The sequence below is a fragment of the Vigna unguiculata genome, chromosome 3 (genome assembly GCF_004118075.2).
Source record: "Vigna unguiculata cultivar IT97K-499-35 chromosome 3, ASM411807v1, whole genome shotgun sequence".
Lineage (NCBI taxonomy): Eukaryota > Viridiplantae > Streptophyta > Magnoliopsida > Fabales > Fabaceae > Vigna > Vigna unguiculata.
This window is the reverse complement of record NC_040281.1, coordinates 7,506,453-7,525,857: the sequence shown is the minus strand read 5'-3', so window position 1 is coordinate 7,525,857 and position 19,405 is coordinate 7,506,453. Positions and strand designations below refer to the sequence as shown.

At 33.6% G+C, this 19,405-nt stretch overlaps 2 protein-coding genes across 2 annotated transcripts; both read left to right on the top strand.

The window, feature by feature from the left end:
- Nucleotides 1-3,507: 3,507 nt before the first annotated feature.
- Nucleotides 3,508-7,707, top strand: LOC114179032 (translocase of chloroplast 159, chloroplastic). The gene has a single exon (XM_028065221.1). It carries the CDS (start codon nt 3,669-3,671, stop codon nt 7,422-7,424), a length of 3,756 nt encoding a protein of 1,251 aa, XP_027921022.1. The 5' UTR covers nt 3,508-3,668; the 3' UTR covers nt 7,425-7,707.
- Nucleotides 7,708-12,825: 5,118 nt separating this feature from the next.
- LOC114174879 (homeobox-leucine zipper protein ATHB-14-like) lies at nt 12,826-18,951 on the top strand. The gene is made up of 18 exons (XM_028059609.1): nt 12,826-13,458; nt 14,519-14,678; nt 14,833-14,945; nt 15,035-15,125; nt 15,400-15,495; nt 15,599-15,712; nt 15,819-15,902; nt 16,017-16,172; nt 16,264-16,338; nt 16,426-16,532; nt 16,613-16,802; nt 16,943-17,131; nt 17,219-17,299; nt 17,394-17,528; nt 17,665-17,990; nt 18,144-18,255; nt 18,338-18,487; nt 18,629-18,951. The coding sequence occupies exons 1-18, from the start codon at nt 13,244-13,246 to the stop codon at nt 18,773-18,775; spliced, it is 2,541 nt and encodes an 846-aa protein (XP_027915410.1). The 5' UTR covers nt 12,826-13,243; the 3' UTR covers nt 18,776-18,951.
- The last annotated feature ends 454 nt before the right edge of the window (nt 18,952-19,405 follow it).

Below are 19,405 nucleotides of genomic sequence, written 5' to 3'. Positions count from 1 at the left end.
GGAGTTTTAGTGGTTGACCAAACATGAAAATATAGAATTGATTCTGTCATGCACATGATCTCTGGAAGGGAGGTTGCCCCCGACCTTGATATATAGTTATAGCCCGTATGAGACAGGGATGAGAGAAGAAAAATGCATGATTTTTGAGTATACTCAATACATGTGTCTTCGAGAAGTATAGTCAAATGTTAATATTATGTGAGCCATTATGGGCATGCTATGTGGACATTTGATTTATGATTGATATGATATTTGATGACTGATTTGAAAAAAAAAAAAATTTGAGTATACTTTGTTTTACGTTGACAGATGATATTGGGTGATAGACAACAATGAAGTTGTTAGTATTAGGGATATATGTGACAATGTAGTGCTATTTATGTATATATGTTTGTTTTTTAGATACTATATTTTCCTTATAAGTGTTATATTTTGAAGAACATATGTAAATAATTGACTTTAGAACTACTTGGGAGATTCTACAGATTATATAAAATATTATAAAAAAACTAAATAATAATATAGGACGTCAATGCTTTATATATATATATATATATATATATATATATATATATATATATATATATATATAAAAGTAAATATTATATAACTTAGAGTTATAATTTTATGAGGTTAAATATGTTTTTGGTTTCTTAACTTTCATTTAAAATTGGAATTAGTCACTATTTGAAACTTTAGTCTAATTTAATCTCTTAACTTTAGAAATGTATAAATGTAGTCCTTTTAATTATGAATTTAGTTCTTTTAACCAAATTTTGTTAAGTTTATTTAATGTTTCAAACACATTTCTCAGTTAACATTGAAGCGGGAATGTGTCGAACGGTATAAACAACTCAAACACTACCATGAAATGCGCTTGAAACATTAAATAAACTTAACAATTTCCAATTTAAGTGACTAAATTCACATATTTATAAAGTTGGGAGACTAAATTGGACAAAATTTTTCACACATTTATAAAGTTGGAGGACTAAATTGGACAAAAATTTCAGAAAAAGATTAATTTCAATTTTTATTAAAAGTTAAGGGACAAAAGACATATTTAACCCTAATTTTATGTTACGCAGTAAATATTTACACTTACTATAGTTCATCAAATATAACAAACTAACTATATAACTATATTTAGTGAGATATTTCTTCTCAATAATATATCTTTAATTCATTAACTCGTTAACTTAAAATTTAAAGTTTAAGATAAAAAATAATTAAATTGTTAGTTATGAGTTTGAAAAAAAAAAAATCCGTAAACATGTATAAATTGAAAAAAAAAGGTGATGAAATATACAAATGAGTTTTTCATGACTTGATCCAACGACTTGTTAAACAAAACAATGATATCTCACATCATCAACCAAAGTTATCACACATATGATATTGTGATTATAAGAAATCATTTTGTCATCACTTTTATATTAATTTACTTTTTTAAAAATATAACCAAATTATAAAAGTTCAAAATAATGAAACAAAATAATAAAAAAATCACAATAATGAGACAGAATAAATTATTTACTATTAAAGTTTTAAAAAATTGAAATTTTTTGGAGGTATTATATCCATTGTGAAGCTATTATAAATTTATTTAATCTTTATCCTATTTTAAAAAAATTAAATTTTCCATATTAATTTTAATTATTTGTATTAAACTATGATGCAAAGATACGATACGTGTATCAGATACGACACGTATCCGATACATCATATGTTTATTTTCAAAATAATATACGATACGTGATAAATATGTAATATATGAATATTGAAAAATTTTATAATAATTCATACAAACACAATAAATAATAAATATATGATTGTTAATGTGCGAATCCAAATTTCCTAATTAGAGACCAATTATTTTGTAGCCAATACCTGGTAGCTAATGTTAATGACTAATTTAAAAACCAATTCATAATTGAAATAATTTTAATTATCAATTTATAAACCAATTATAATTTTTTAAAACTATTTTAGTTGTTAAATTAATCATTATATAGTGACTAATTATTTTTTTCACTAAAATTGGTTATTATTCAAAGATTTTATCGTAATGTACTGCAACTTTATAAATTGGATATTTCATTGATAATTATTGTTAAAGTATCATAAGATATCGAACACGTTACATGTTAAATACGGATTAATAATCCAAGTTGAATTATCAATGCTATTAAATATATAATTAAAAGTAAAAAAAAAAACCTTTAAATTACAAAATGAATTGATATACCGTAAACCAATTATAAAATATTTGAAAATATGTTAGAACACTTATAATGCATTGGCCCATCGGCTTAAATACAATATTTATCTTAATTTTGTGAGCCATCTAATGTAATATACGTTCAATTACTATTCACTAAAATTCACTCAAATGGTAAAGTTGTAAGTTGTCAAATCTAAGTTTTAAGTGGATATATTTGATTAGTTCAATTATGGATTTGTATAATTATATTAAATATTATATAATTGTACTTTTTAAATTTTATTGGTGATTAGATATTTTAAATTGACTCTGTAAGAGTAAAATTTTGCAGGAATAAAGTATTTATGTAGAAGAATATATATGAATAAAAACTATAAAATGTATTTTATTTTTGAGTTATTAGAGCATGTGTAGTTTTGATTATGTTTTCTATTTCCATATGTGACAATTTATCACAGACTGTATTCTTTGAGTTTCACTATGAATTCTGTTCTTTTTTACAGTTTTTATTATATTTTCTACTTTCCAAATTCTACAGTCTAGTTTTTTTTTTTTTTTTTTTTTTTTTTTTCCGGTAAAAGAATGTTACCCATACAAGCAATTGTGTTTGTATAAGAAAATGAACTCTTTAAGCACTCACATAAAATACAGTCTTAAAGGATAAAAATATATACATGTGAAATCAATTGAAAGATGAAAAATTTAAGTGCACGTGTTACTGTATGACACGTGTCATGTTAGGGTGACTGGGACTATAAAACATTTTCATTAATGAGTTTTAACACAACCGGTTTGAAATTATTTCTGTGTATAAATATTTATGATGAATAGAGAAAAAAAATAATTACCACTTAGTTATAATTTCTGTTTAATTAAAAACTTTGATAGTAATTAAAATATTTAATTATTTTAACCTTGTAATCTACTAAATTTTTTTGAGCATAATTTGCAGAAATAATTTGTATAAATAGGAATTTTAAAGATTAAATACATCACTAAGCCTAATTAGTAATGGGATGACAAATAATTATTGATTAATTTGTTAATTAGTTATTTTAAGTAATAGTTTGAATAAACAATTACCAATATCAGTCGGTGACTGACAAATTATGAAGTGCAGTGAAGAGAGTGGGTAGTGGGGTGGCGCAGTAGCGTTTGGCGACAATACCAAAAAAATAATAAATAGAATAAAAAAATAAAAAAATAAATAAAACAAAATAAATATCCTTATGCAAAAGAAAAGGTTGGTTATATGTTTGTTGATTGGGTAACATTTGATGATAGATAGATAGAATTGAAAGATAGATGAATATATAACGGTGGCTTAGTTTTGGGAAGAGCTTAAAACCCTTTCGCTGCGCCTCAACCCAATCCTAAAACCTTATCTCTTTCTCTTCTTCTTCATCTTCTTCTTCTTCTTCTTCTTCTCATTCTCTCAATCTCCATGGATTCTTCAGAATCTTCTTTTCCCCAAACCTCTGTTCTTCTTTCTGATCAATCGCCGTCTCTTGACACCGCCTCAGACTCCGACAACGACGGCTTTGTCAGTGGTGAGGAGGGGGATTTTGAGCCGGAGTCCACCAGGCCCATTCTTGTGAAACCTTCTGTGCCGGTTGAGGAGTCTAAGCTTGATGGGCCTCTCCAAGAGGCCCACCGGCCCATTGCTAAGGTCACCGAGGACGACGATGGTTCCGTTGAGGACGCGGATGATGACGTTGCCGAGGGTGATGCGGACGGTGTCGTTTGGCAGAAGAGCGGTGAGAGGGAGGAATCGGGGGAGGCGGTGAAGGACGGGGATTTTAGCGATAGTAACGAGGTGTTTGTGGAGGCTTCTGGCGGTGATGATAGAGAGGCTCCTTTTGAGAATGGAGTGGATGCTGATAAAGGGTTTGAGGGTGAGGGTGTGGAATTGGATGGGAGAGGGGAGGAAGAGAAGGCGGTGGAGGAAGTTCATGACGGTAGGACAACTCATTTGGATTCTGTGGTTGTTGATGAGAAAGGTGAGGATGAGGGTGGTGTTGTTGAAAAGGATGGTGGTGGTGGTGTGGAGGCTGTTGTTGATGGTGTGGAGGTTAACCTGTTGGGGTCTGGGGTTGTTGTTGTTGGGGATGAGCTGGATGTTAAGGAGTCTCAGATTAAAGGTTTGGATGAGGCGGCTGGGGTGAGTTTGGATAATGGTTTTGATGCCATTGATAAGGTTGGTGAGGTTGATGATGATGGCGATGTTGTAGTTGGTGGGGCTGATGAGTCTGTTGTTCAAAATGTTGATGGCCCCGATGGTGTTATTGGTGGGGACGGTGAGCCTGGAGAAAATGGAGTTAGTGGAGATGGGTTGAAGAGTGACATTGTTGTACCTCGTGAGGAAGGAGGGGGTTCGGAGTTTGTTGAGCAAAACGAGGTAAAGAAGGAGGATGATGTGGAGGGGGAGATTGAGAACCATGTAGAGGAGAAAGGTGACGATGAGGTGGAGGGTGGTCATCATGGTGAGAGGGAGATTGAGGGTTTGGTTTCGGATGAGAAAATTGAGAGCTCTGGCGAGAAGGTTGAGGAGGTGGAGAATGTTGGTAGCCATGATGATGACGACGAAAGAGAGATTAATGGTTCGGTGTCGGATGGGAAAGGAGAAGAAGTTGAAGAAGTGGTATATGGAAGCAATGCTGCCGCCGCCAATAAGTTCTTGGAGGATTTGGAATTGCAGCAGCAATCACGGGCCAGTGGGAGTTCGCGGGACGAGGGAATTGATGGCCAGATTGTTACTGACTCAGATGAAGAGGAGACTGATGATGAAGGGGTTGGGAAAGAGCTGTTTGATACTGCTACATTGGCAGCACTTTTGAAGGCGGCGTCTGGTGGAGACCAAGATGGCGGCAGTATCACAATAACCTCTCAAGACGGATCGAGGCTATTCTCAGTTGAGCGCCCTGCTGGTTTGGGGTCATCTCTCCAGTCAGGTAAACCTGCCATGAGGCCAACTCGTCCAAATATTTTTAGTCCTTCAATTAGTAGAGCTAGTGCCGTCACTGATAGCAATTTGAGTGAAGAGGAGAAAAAGAAACTGAACAAATTGCAGGAGATTAGGGTGAAATACTTAAGACTTGTTCATAGGCTGGGTTTTACTACAGAAGAATCAATAGCAGCACAGGTGCTGTACCGGATGACACTTGTTGCAGGGAGGCAGAGTGGTCAAATGTTTAGCCTTGAGTCTGCAAAGGAGACTGCTACCCGGCTTGAAGCGGAGGGAAGAGATGATTTGGATTTTTCTGTGAATATACTTGTTCTTGGGAAAGCAGGTGTGGGCAAGAGTGCTACAATAAATTCAATTTTCGGTGAGACAAAGACCTCCATTAATTCTTGTGGGCCTGCTACTACCGCTGTGACAGAAATTGTTGGGGTGGTTGATGGAGTGAAGATAAGGATTTTTGACACACCAGGCCTCAAGACTTCTGCATTTGAACAAAATTTCAATACAAAAGTCCTGTCTGCGGTGAAGAAACTGACTAAAAAATCCCCCCCTGATATTGTGCTCTATGTGGATCGCCTGGACCTGCAAACTAGAGATATGAATGATCTGCCGATGTTAAGATCAATTACTAGTGTCCTGGGTTCGTCAATATGGCGAAATGTTATAGTCACGCTGACCCATGCTGCCTCTGCTCCTCCAGATGGGCCTTCAGGTGCCCCTTTGAGTTATGATGTATTTGTTGCTCAAAGATCTCACATAGTTCAACAAACCATTGGGCAAGCTGTCGGAGACCTACGTCTCATGAATCCAAGTTTAATGAATCCAGTTTCTCTTGTTGAAAATCATCCTTCTTGTCGCAAAAATAGAGATGGTCAGAAGGTGCTTCCTAATGGTCAAAGTTGGAGACCTCTCTTGTTGCTCTTATGCTTCTCAATGAAGATTCTCTCTGAAGCTGGTAATGCTTCAAAAGCTCAAGAATCATTTGACCACCGGAGGCTATTTGGTTTCCGAACTCGCTCCCCACCACTTCCATACTTGTTATCTTGGTTATTACAGTCACGTACCTACCCAAAACTTCCTGCTGATCAGGGTGGGGCTGACAATGGTGATTCTGATACTGAAATGGCTGACTTATCTGATTCTGATCTAGATGAAGATGAGGATGAGTACGACCAGCTCCCACCATTTAAGCCTATGAAGAAATCACAGGTTGCTAAGCTTACTAAAGAACAGCAGAAAGCATATTTGGAGGAGTACGAGTATCGGGTGAAACTTCTTCAGAAAAAGCAATGGAGAGAGGAGTTGAGGAGGATGAGAGAGATGAAGAAAAGAGGTAATGCTAAAGTAGACAACTATGGTTACCCAGAAGAAGATGATCAAGAGAATGGAACTCCAGCTGCAGTGCCAGTTCCATTGCCGGATATGGCCTTGCCACCATCCTTTGACAGTGACAATCCAGCCTACAGGTACCGTTTCTTAGAGCCAACTTCCCAGCTCCTGACAAGGCCAGTCTTAGACAACCATGGCTGGGACCATGATTGTGGTTATGACGGTGTAAACATTGAGCATAGCCTAGCCATCATCAACAAATTCCCAACTGGTGTTACTGTTCAGATAACAAAGGATAAGAAAGATTTCAGCATCCACTTGGATTCCTCTGTTGCTGCAAAACTTGGAGAGAATGGATCAGCCATGGCAGGCTTTGACATTCAAAACATTGGAAAGCAGCTAGCTTACATTGTTAGAGGAGAGACAAAATTCAAAAATTTCAAAAGAAATAAAACTTCTGGTGGGGTGTCTGTGACATTTTTGGGCGAAAACGTATCTACTGGGGTGAAAATTGAGGATCAGATTGCTGTGGGGAAACGCTTGGTATTAGTCGGTAGCACAGGGATTGTGAAGTCACAAACTGATTCTGCTTGTGGTGCCAATCTTGAAGTGCGGCTCAGAGAGGCAGATTTTCCAATTGGCCAGGACCAGTCTTCACTGAGCCTTTCTCTGGTGAAGTGGAGGGGAGACCTGGCGTTGGGGGCCAATCTTCAGTCCCAATTTTCCCTGGGACGTAGTTATAAGATGGCTGTTCGTGCTGGATTGAACAACAAGCTCAGTGGACAGATCAGTGTGAGAACAAGCAGCTCAGACCAGCTTCAGATTGCCCTCGTTGCTATATATCCGATTGCCAAGGCTATCTACAAAAACTTCTGGCCTGGGGCTAGTGAGAATTATTCCATCTATTAGATTATGTCTTTTTGCTTGCGTTACTAGTTAAGGAACAGTAGATTACGAGCTTATGATATCATGCTGCTTCTTTTCATGAGACTGCCTTCAATAATAAGCTATTTTAGATTCGTCTAGACCACTGTATTAGTGCTTTTATGTGCCTGAAAATTGTACTGAAATTGAGATGGAACCTACAGGGAATTGATCATTCGTAGTTGTTCTGTTAGCATCTATTGAAATTTTGAATAATGTCGATGTCAGATTATGCTGTTTTTCTTAATCTCTTTCTTTGTTGCTATAACTAATGTTTATTGGTTGTAAATTGTCACCTGTTTGAAATAATGTGTTAATATGATTATTAAGCCTAGTTTGATTGGTCCGGAATGTGGTTTACAACTCCATTTTATTTATATCTTTTCCTTGTTTTTTTCCTAATCTAAAGCATGTTGCTGCATTCAATAGGCAACGCATAATTTGCTTCCAGTTCTGGGAAAGGTTTTGTATGTGAATTAGGAATCAGTGTCTTGGTAATGCTTCCTCGAAGAAAAAAAATGATACTGTAGCAACTATCATTTATCAAGAGCTTGTGAAATTTAAGTTGCTCTGATCATAGTAGGATCTACAGTCAGGTATAGTCAACTTCCTTATCCATAGCCATAGCAAACATTTTTAAATGCTCTTAGTGTATAATTAATTTTTTTAGAGAATATATTTTGCACATTCTATCATAAATCATGATGAAAGAAAATTTTGTTGACTTTTACAATAATCATACTAAAAGTGATAATACTGAAGACTTCTTTATTAGTTGACTGATTTTTTTATGTTAACATTGTATGGTTATGAAACTTAAAAAAAAGTTAGATATCTCTATATGATAGTAACAATGTTTGTCTTTTGACATTTAATTTTGCATATTTAACTTTCCAAGTTCAGCAAATGAACTAAAATGCAATGTGAGGTTTCTGTATTCATTTAATTCATTAAAGTATATTAGTATGGGATGAACCAGTGGTAAATTTGAAGCTTCTGGAGGAAGAATGATAAGTGCCACTAGGGTTACCCACCGAATGCCCAACCTTACTGATATTTTCATGTCCATTATACTAAGACTTTACTTTACGGCACTGCTTGGATTCTCTGCACTGTTTGTCTGTCGTGTTTTTAAAATATATCGATAATTATTAATTTTGAAATTTAAAAATATATTAAAAAGTTTTTAAAATACCATATAATATATCTTTAATGTTGAATAGAGGACGTTTCTAGAAAATAATCGTAGAAAATGTAAACTTGTACCTTTTGTAATCTTTCTCTAAGAGTGTGTCATTTTGTAGAATGTGAAAAGATTGATGTCGAAGAAAGAAACTCTTTTTTTATATGAAGTGTTGTGGTAGGTGTAAGTCAACAAATCTGCATATGTCGCTCATGTACTGAACAATGTCAAAACATGATTAATAAATCAAACAAGAAAGTTATATACTTGGTTGAACCCATTTAAATATTATTTAGATTGCTGTAATCTTGAAGGTGTTTTAAGAATAAGGTTAAAAATACTTTGAACTAATAAAGACTTTGGTTAAAGAGGTGTGTTTTATTTAAAAATAAATAAACAAAGTCCATTACTTTTATGGACTTTTTAGAGTAATGTTGGGGTTTTTGAAAGTTTGACATACCTTATTATTCTTCTACTTATAAGACTTATGTAGAAATTTATATGGAACAAATTACAAAGTATGAAGATTAAAAATGCTACTTTCAGAGGCATGAGATGAAGACATAAATAGGTAGACTAAAGTTATATCATATAAGTCTAGTTTTAAGGTTTAACTTTACAATAAAAACTCTAAATAGAACATGAATTCATCCTTTAATTAATTTATAGAGTTTGAGTCTCAAAATATACTATGGCTGATGCATAAGATTAGTATCAAACTGATAGAATTGATGTCAACCGGGTAAAATCGATCGACTCAGTAAAAAAATTGATACTCACAATCTTATTTTATTTTCTTAAAAGGATATTAAAAAAACCCAAATTATTAAGTATGTTTTTAGCCTACATATAAACTTGTTATTATTAGAAAACACTGATGTACATTATTGAAATTTCATTTTAAGTATGATATATTATATTATACAAGTCTAGTTCTAAAGTCTAATTTTATAATAAAAACATTAAATAAAACATAAATGTATCATGTAATGGTTTATAGAGTTTGACTCATGATATATTATGGTTCTTAGATCTGATCACACCAGATGAAGAAGAAAATATATGAATTTTTCTATAAGATAAAAATAGTTTATTGTAGATTTTTTTTTAAAAAATTCTTTAATTCGTCTATAGATTAATTTTAACTGAAGAAATTCGTTTTATTTTATAAGGATTTGTCGAAAAATTTATAAAAATATGACATGTTATTGAAGATAATCATTTGTGAATTATTTGTTTCTTCATCCAATGAAGCATTAGGGTCCTCAAAATCCAAAAGGGAAGTGCTGCCATGTTTCTTGTAACAAGTTATGGAAAGTGCAAAGTTTTTGTTTTCTTATTTACCACAAAGTGGTTGGATCAAAGACAACTTCTTTGTCATCTTTCTTCACCTTATCATTATTAATACTGCTTAAAGGTTCCATGACATATTTCAACAATTTTTCAACATATAATTTGCTTTCATCATTAAATTACAATCAAATAATTATAGACTTACACTAATAATACGACTAAAAGGGTTTGAATTAGAGATAATTAGAACTAATATGATATTCATATTTATGTTATTTTTTAAATACCTTGACTGTGATTAGTGTTAAACTTTTGATTGTGTTATTATAATATGTGTTCTTTGTTTTGGATGCTTAAGAAAAGTATTAAGAGATTAGTTAAGTTTAATGGATTTAAGATGAAGTTAGTTTTGACCGGTGTTACTGAAAAAACAAAGGATGAATAAAAATATCAATTTATTTCTAATAATTACTGAAAGAAAAATAATATTATATTTTAAGATCCTCCTCTATATTTTATTCAATTTCTTAAAAATGAATTAATACCCCTCATGTTGAATTTGCTAATTATTATGAAAACTAAATAACGTCGGAAAAAGAAAAAAAAAACTGCCAAGGTGGTTGGAAATAACAAGTCTGAGGCAAACCACAGTGAAGCTAAATTTTATTTTGTGGGGAAAAAAAAGACAAGAGAAATTATTTATATTTCTGAAAATTGTTTGTCAATAACAATTAAATTAACCAATAATAGAATCCAAACTCAACATTAGGACATGTACATATTAATCTATACATGATAACTTTCACTATGTCATGATATATGATATTTTAGTTATGTGTTACCTTTCTTCTTGAGTTTTAGAAAAATAGTCCAAACTAATATTGATTTCAATTCCTACATGTAAATATCATCTTTTTGAAGTTTATAGTATTATATTTTTAAATGTATTATTAATTTACATAGATTACAAGAGTTAAAAGTTTTTTTATATCTATATATAAATCTTTATATTTGGAATATAGTTTGTTTATTATGTATAGTAAAGTGTAATATTTTTTATCGTGATTTTATTTTTTGGTCTTTATGTTTTGTATTTTAATAATATTTTATGTTATTATAAAGGATTAGTGAAATTTAAAATTTAAATATGTTTAAGATGTCAAAGAATGAACTTATTTTTATGAAATAGAAATAAATACAAAATAATTAATACTAAAATTAATTTAAATATTATAAAAAACAATATAATTTTCTAAAATAATATTACTGAAGGAGACATGGTGTACTAAAAAATTAAATTCTCGTCCTATTATTCTCATTTGATATGAACATCCACAATTTATGAGCATAACATCAAAATACAATAAATGAATATTAATGTTAAGGGAGGCACTATCCAACCCCCATACAATTCCTTAACAAACCTGACATGACCAATGATGCTACTGTTATTATTTTGTGCCAATTTATTCATATCAAAAAGTACAATTCTTATGTATAAATAATATTTACAAATTTAATATATTTACGTTGGATTTAAATATTTTACACTTATTTCTATTTTTTTTTGGCGGATCTGAATAATATATTTTTTAATTTTAATATATTTTTTGGTTAGAGATGTCAAAACGGGTTAGGTTTAGCCTGTCAAGAAAATAGTGGATCAAGTTGAAATTTTCACCTACCAACCTACTGTAACTCGATTCGTCTAACCCGTCAGTTAACGGATCAAAACAGACCAGTTCGCTCTGGCTCGCCAATCTTTTTTTTTTTAATATTTTTGTTTAAAATTAAAAACAATTAAAAAATAATAATATTTTTATATTGTATTAATAACTTTATATATATATATAATAGATTTATAAACAAAATTTTTAAAAAATTAAAAAAAAAAAGAGACATGTCAACCCGCCGGCCCATTAGCCCGTCCTAAGACGAGACGAGTTATAATATCCAACCCATTTATTGGTGATAGACAAGCTCAATCTAACTTATTTTTGACCGATCATATATAAACCGAACTCATCCTTTTTGCCACCTTCTATGTTTCAAACAAAAAAAAAATTGAGATCTCGAAATATTTTCTTAGGGCTAACAACGGTTGAAAGTGAAAATAATTTTTAATAATATTTCTTCTGTTGTTCCGCACCGCATTTGACCTAAACCCTCACATGCTGCTTTCAACTCAAACTCATGCACATCCCCATCTCTTATCATCCATGCACATCTACCATACATGCATTGCATCACATGCATCATAAGATCACATCACCATTCGCTTTCTAACCTTTTTCACAAAATCATGGATTCACCCCTCTATCTAAATTAAAATATTTCTTCCATTTTCTTATAAGTAACAACCATTTATCAAATTGGTTCATAACTAATATTCATCTAAAAATTTGGCATTTACTTTCACTAAAGTCTTTCCCTTCTAACCATTTATTTTTTCTCATTTATAGAGTTTGTACTGAAATTTACTATCATGATTTCTGAATTTCATATTTTAAATTAGTGAATATATTGTACCAACTCTTGCTTTAATCGACCCAATGACAAAATGTACTTTGCCAACATCTTTGTCTGGGATTGTTAATTAATTCGCACTCACTTTTTTTTTTAATTTATAAGGTGTTTGGTTTAGAAAACATTAATGGTTTTGTATTTTTTTAAATAAAAAATTTTTGTTTAAATAATTAATTATATAAATATAAATATAAATAAACAAACAAATGAAATGAAATATGTGTTGAAACTAAATTGTATAGAAAACTTACAATTACAATTAGAACATGTCATCATAAGTTAAAATATAAAAAAAAAAAACAAAAAAAAGAAAATCAGTTTTTTGCATCTTCTGCTGTGCTTTTGTTGGCAGGGCCTAAAAATGAGCTCCATGTCCTTTCATTTGCCATTCTCTCTCTCTTTCATATAATTTGTTGCTTTTCATTTTGGCATCACACAGTATCAAAGAGAGAAAGAGAAAGCGGTTTTGCAGAAAATCCAAGTGAATTTAAGGAGCCACCACTGTTCCAACCCTGCTTGTTTTTTCGTCTTTGCATTCACTGTTCCACACGAAAGAAAAAAAAGCTCTTTCGTTCCATCTCTTTCTGTCTCGAGATTGGTGTGTGAAGCAGCAAGACAAAGCTTTCTCTCTCACTTCTCTTCTTTAACTCTTGAAACCCTGTTCAAAGTTTGGATTTTGAGGGGAGTTGAGGGAGCAACATCTATGAAGGAGTGTGGAGGCTCTCTGGGGGAAGAGGGCAAAGAAGAAGAGGACTCAAAAAAGGTGTCTTTTTGAATCGAAGAACGTTTTGGGTTTGTTGTTATGGCTCTTTGTATGCAGAGAGATTCGGTATTGAACAGGCTCATGGATTGTGGCAAGTATGTGAGGTACACTCCTGAACAGGTAGAGGCTTTGGAGAGGGTGTATGCCGAGTGTCCCAAGCCTAGCTCTTCCAGAAGGCAACAACTCATTAGGGATTGCCCTATCCTTTCCAACATTGAACAAAAGCAGATCAAAGTATGGTTCCAGAATCGCAGGTAGAGAAGACAGATAAACACTCATTGTTTGTGGTTTTTTTCTTTTATGTTTGTTTTATTTTTTCTGATTGCCATTCTCCCTTCTTCTTCCCTTTGTTCTTTTCATTTTTTTCTTCTTTTGTTGGGAATGCTCAAAGGTGGATTTTGAGCTTCTTTCATAGTATACTTCCTCTTCAGTGAGTTTTTTTTGCCCTTTCTGCAAACTTGCTGTTTCGTTATTTGCATTTTTTTTTTCGAAATGTGCTACGTGGGTTCAATTTTAGAGAAAGATTCCTTCTTGCCGTTGCGAAAAGCTTTGAGCATCCCCTTTTGAGGGAAAGATGTACATGAAAAGTTACTCCATTTTTGCCGTTTTACTTGTAGATATCCCAGTTGTGAAGATCGATCTTTTTTTATTCTTTTGTTCATAAAAATGTTTTTTATTTTGAGCTGATTAATGGGAGATAACGACATCTACTTGTTCGCTTAACTGCTCTCTTCTGACCACTATTGTTTTTGATTTAGACCATCTCATGATGTTTCTGTAGAGGGTGCTTTGACAGAAATGTTCATATAATCATTTGGCTTTAGTTTTGGTATTGGTCATGGATAAGGCGAAGGAATGTGACAGCTGATTCTTATGACTTTTCCCTCTAGATTAATTATTTTTCACCGTTAACTTCCTTTTTGTTTTCATTTAGGTAATAATTTTTATGGCAGAGAGAATTTTATGTCTTTCTGTACACTCTAAATTTTGTTCGAACTACTTTTTATCCCTGCATTAATGTTCTTTAAAATTGAAATGCATTCACACACACATGTGTGTGTGTGTGTATCATGTTTCCAATTTGTCATGTGCTATGACAAAGTTAAGCAAAATGTTTTGGTCTGTGGATGGTATCCTAATTTAGTATGCACTTCTCGTTATTCTCATTTCACATGTCTTTGATTTGAGGACATGTCTCTGAAGACCTGTCAGAATATATATTAGGAAAGTTTAAAGAGTGAAGTGAGTATACGATGAATGAACATCATGCAATGTTGTTGTTACTTGCTTACACTTGTCGATGTTGTTCTTTAGATGTCGCGAAAAGCAGAGGAAGGAGGCCTCTCGTCTTCAGACAGTGAATAGAAAGCTGTCGGCGATGAACAAGTTGTTAATGGAAGAAAATGACCGTCTGCAGAAGCAGGTCTCACAGTTGGTTTATGATAATGGATACATGAAACAACAAATACACACTGTTAGTAACTTTACTTTACCTTTGGGTGATTGCCCTTCTAAATTCTCATTCTGAATGTTCATTGGTGTTCCATTCTATGTACACTATTGTGTTTGTAGTGTACTGTTTTGTATTGTTGTTGCTGAAGAATCTCATTTTCGTGGTTTCTTAACAGGCATCTGCTACTACTACTGACAATAGCTGTGAGTCTGTGGTAGTGAGTGGTCAGAACCAACAGCAAAACCCAAAAACTCAGCATCCTCAGTGGGATGCCAACAACCCAGCTGGGTAAGTACTCCATATATGCAAGCAAATTTGTTCAAACTTATATTCATTCATTTGTTTCATGAGTAGTTCCTAATTCTGTATTCTGCCAGTCTTTTTGCAATTGCTCAAGAGACCCTGGCAGCTTTTCTTTCCAAAGCTACTGGAACTGCTGTCAACTGGGTTCAAATGATTGGGATGAAGGTGTGACCTACTCAATAACTCTTCATGGCCTTAGCTTTCATGATTTTTATGTTTGTGAATCCAGATTCTCTACTGAGTTTTTTGGTGTTGATCCCTGATGAACATTAAAAATACACTATGTTGATACTTTAAAAATCTTTTTAATATATTTTAAAATTTCAAGGCCATTAATGTATTTTGAAAACACAACATAGGAACAACACAGAAAAACTCAATAGAAAATACAAATTCGTATGTTTGTATACTTATGTTTTTGCTTTTCATTCTTTTGAAGCCTGGTCCGGATTCTATTGGAATCGTTGCTGTTTCCTCCAACTGTAGTGGGGTAGCAGCAAGAGCATGTGGCCTTGTGAGCCTAGAGCCCGCTAAGGTATTTAGCTTTAACCATAATGCATTTCTACTGAAGATTTATTTTCTTTGCTGAACAATGAAACATTGCTTCACTGGCCTAATTGCATTCCAAATCATCTCAGGTCGCTGAGATTCTCAAAGATCGTCCATCATGGTATCGTGACTGTCGATGCCTCAATGTAGTAAACGTATTCCCCACAGGGAATGGGGGCACAATAGAGCTCATGTACATGCAGGTCTAGTGATTGTTTTATGCAAATAGAAAGTATAATTGCATTATAATGTACTTTTGAATTACTTCCTCTATTGGTCTGTTGATATTATGAAATTGATTTTTATCAGACATATGCTCCGACAACCTTGGCAGCTGCAAGAGACTTCTGGACTCTAAGATATACTACAACATTGGAAGATGGAAGTCTTGTGGTACTGAACTGAGATGAATCTTGATTTTTTTTGTTTTTCTTGATTTAGAACGTGACTTCTTTCACTGGGAGAATTTGTCTTGACAAAACTGTTTATTTATTATTTGCCCTGCAGATTTGTGAGAGGTCTTTGACTTCTTCAACCGGCGGCCCAACAGGGCCTTCTGCTTCAAACTTTGTGAGAGCTGAAATGCTTCCTAGTGGCTATCTAATTAGATCCTGTGAGGGTGGTGGGTCTATTATTCACATTGTTGATCACATTGATCTGGATGTAAGGACAATGATGCAGTTCAATTCAGTTTTGAATTTTCCATATCTTTGAACTCCATCTTTCAAGTATGTTAACTTCTTTATTGATGTAGGTTTGGAGTGTTCCTGAAGTACTGAGACCCCTCTATGAATCTTCAAAATTCTTAGCTCAGAAATTGACTACTGCTGTGAGATTCTTACAAGTAACACTGATTTATATATTTGATTCTGTAAACATTTATGAATTAAAATTTTTAAATTTATTGTACATACAGGCCTTGCGACATGTGAAACAAATTGCACAAGAATCAAGTGGAGAAGTTCATTATGGTGGTGGTCGTCAACCTGCTGTCTTGAGAACATTTAGTCAAAGGCTTTGCAAGTAAGGCACTTTGTATTTGGTTAATCACTCTGTCTTCATCAATCCTTATTGACCAATTATTTGTTTGTATTTTGATTCAGAGGGTTCAATGATGCTGTCAATGGGTTTGTGGATGATGGTTGGTCGCCGATAGGTAATGATGGGGTGGAAGATGTGACCATAGCCATAAACTCATCTCCCAACAAGTTTTTTGGTTCCCATTACAATACATCCATGCTTCCAACATTTGGAGGTGGGGTTCTGTGTGCCAAGGCATCAATGCTCCTGCAGGTATATGATGATATATCCCATATAAACTCATGCGAAATTATCATTTTTGACTAAATTAAATCTGGTATCAATTCAAAGAACTCTTTTGGAATTTGGAGTATGTATCTCCTTTATACTAAATTTACATTAATGGTTTGCAGAATGTTCCTCCTGCTTTGCTTGTTCGATTTTTGAGGGAACATCGTTCTGAGTGGGCTGATTATGGGGTTGATGCATACTCTGCTGCATGTCTCAAAGCTAGTCCCTATGCAGTTCCTTGTGCAAGACCTAGTGGCTTCCCAAGCAGCCAGGTGATTTTGCCACTTGCTCATACTATTGAGCATGAAGAGGTATTCATCTTTTTTGAATCTATGATTGATGAACTTGTTTCTATATTTCCTATTTATATTCTCACGCCACCCACTGCAATGGTGCAGTTCTTGGAGGTAGTTCGAATTGAGGGTAATGCATTTCCCCCTGATGATGTAGCTTTGGCGTGTGATATGTATCTATTGCAGGTAAAGCCATTTTTTTTTATCTTATTTAAGCAGGCACTGCTACTGTTTTTTTTTCTGTGCATGTTTTTACTTGTTATGCAATTTGATGTGACAGCTTTGCAGTGGAGTTGATGAAAATGCAATTGGAGCATGCGCACAGCTTGTGTTTGCACCTATCGATGAATCTTTTGCAGATGATGCTCTGTTACTTCCTTCTGGTTTCCGCATCATACCACTGGATCCTAAAACTGTATGATGCAGCATTTGTTTTTGAACTGACTTGGTCTTGTAGTCATTTTTCTTAAGTAGCTTTTTGAAGGGATTCATGAACATGTTTTGTCTTACACATGAACATGTTGTCTAACATGAATATTTTTTGGTTTCAGGATGTTCCAGCTTCAACTAGGACATTGGATTTGGCATCAGCACTAGACACAGGATCTGGTAATGCTCGTGCTGCTGGTGAAACTGATCCTAACAACTACAACCTTAGGTCAGTGCTCACAATTGCATTCCAGTTTACTTTTGAGAACCATGTACGGGACAATGTGGCGGTTATGGCTCGCCAATATGTGCGCAATGTTGTGAGATCAGTTCAGAGGGTTGCCATGGCAATTGCACCCTCCCGGCTCAATACAGAGTTAGGGTCAAAATCACTTACTGGTCCACCAGAGGCTCTTACCTTGGCAAGATGGATCTGCAGAAGCTACAGGTCTCTATTCTTCTATTACCATTTCATTTTCTTCTCTTGATCAGTCTTTAGGATCAGTAAAAGTACACCAAAAAATGTGATCATCTGTGATTTAACTGTGTTCTGTTATTCTCTGAAAAAGGCTTATTTTGAGATAAAGAGTGTTTCTTTCAGGCTTCACACCTGCACAGAGCTTTTCAGAGTTGAGTCCACATCTGGGGATGCAATCTTGAAGCAACTTTGGCACCATTCAGATGCAATATTATGCTGTTCTGTAAAAACTAATGTAATATATTTCTTGAGCAAGTTCTTGTCTTGAACCCAACAAACTCCATCAAATAATGTTGTTGGCTGTGAAAATGATGCAGGCATCTCCAGTTTTCACCTTTGCCAACCAAGCTGGACTTGATATGCTTGAAACCACTCTTGTTGCTCTTCAAGACATAATGCTGGATAAAGTTCTTGATGAATCTGGCAGGAAGCTTCTCTGCATTGAGTTCTCCAAGATAATGCAACAGGTATTTCTTATTGGTACTTGTACAAACTTTTCTGCATATTCCTTATTAGTCTTGTAACTACAACTAGTGTGTGTGTTTTCTTAGAAGGAAACTTAATTTGTGCTTATCTTATGATGTTTTTTTTTTCTTTTTTCATTTCAGGGTTTTGCATATCTTCCAGGTGGAATATGTGTATCAAGTATGAATCGACCAGTGTCGTATGAACAGGCCATTGCATGCAAAGTTTTGGATGATAATGATTCCAATCACTGCCTTGCCTTTGTGTTCATGAACTGGTCTTTTGTCTAACTCGTCTTTTCAGATATTTATATTATATTATTACATCTACTAATTTATGTCAACTACTGTACTCATATACTCCCAACAACGTAGTATCTAATGTCTGGATTTCATCAACACTTTTGTTTTATCTGCCATTGATATCTGCATTTGGTTATTAATTTATGTAGAACTTTTATGAATCATTTCATACACTCTCTCTCTCTCAAACACACACACAAGTCAATGTTATGATTGTGTTTTACTTGTTTGTGAAGTTTGCCTTTGTCTCGACACAAATCAATGCTATGAGTGAGGTCTTATAAGGAAGGTTTTATGACCAACTTTCTATCAATTTATGGTTTGTATATCTATTTTAAGTCCCACTAAATCCACTTTTCTCTATCACTGTTCTTTCTCTACACAATTGATGTGAACCCACTTGAACAACATTCTATAGAGATCTAGAACTTTATTTATAAAAATTAGATTTTTTTTTTCCTATGATTTTTTTTCCTAGAATTAAGAATGTGTAAAACATATGAATTAACATCCTATTGTAAAACTAAATCGAAATCTAAATGTAATTTGGTAAAAGTAGTCACTACTACATTGTAATAGTGGATTGCTTATAACTATTAATAATAAACGTTTTATTTT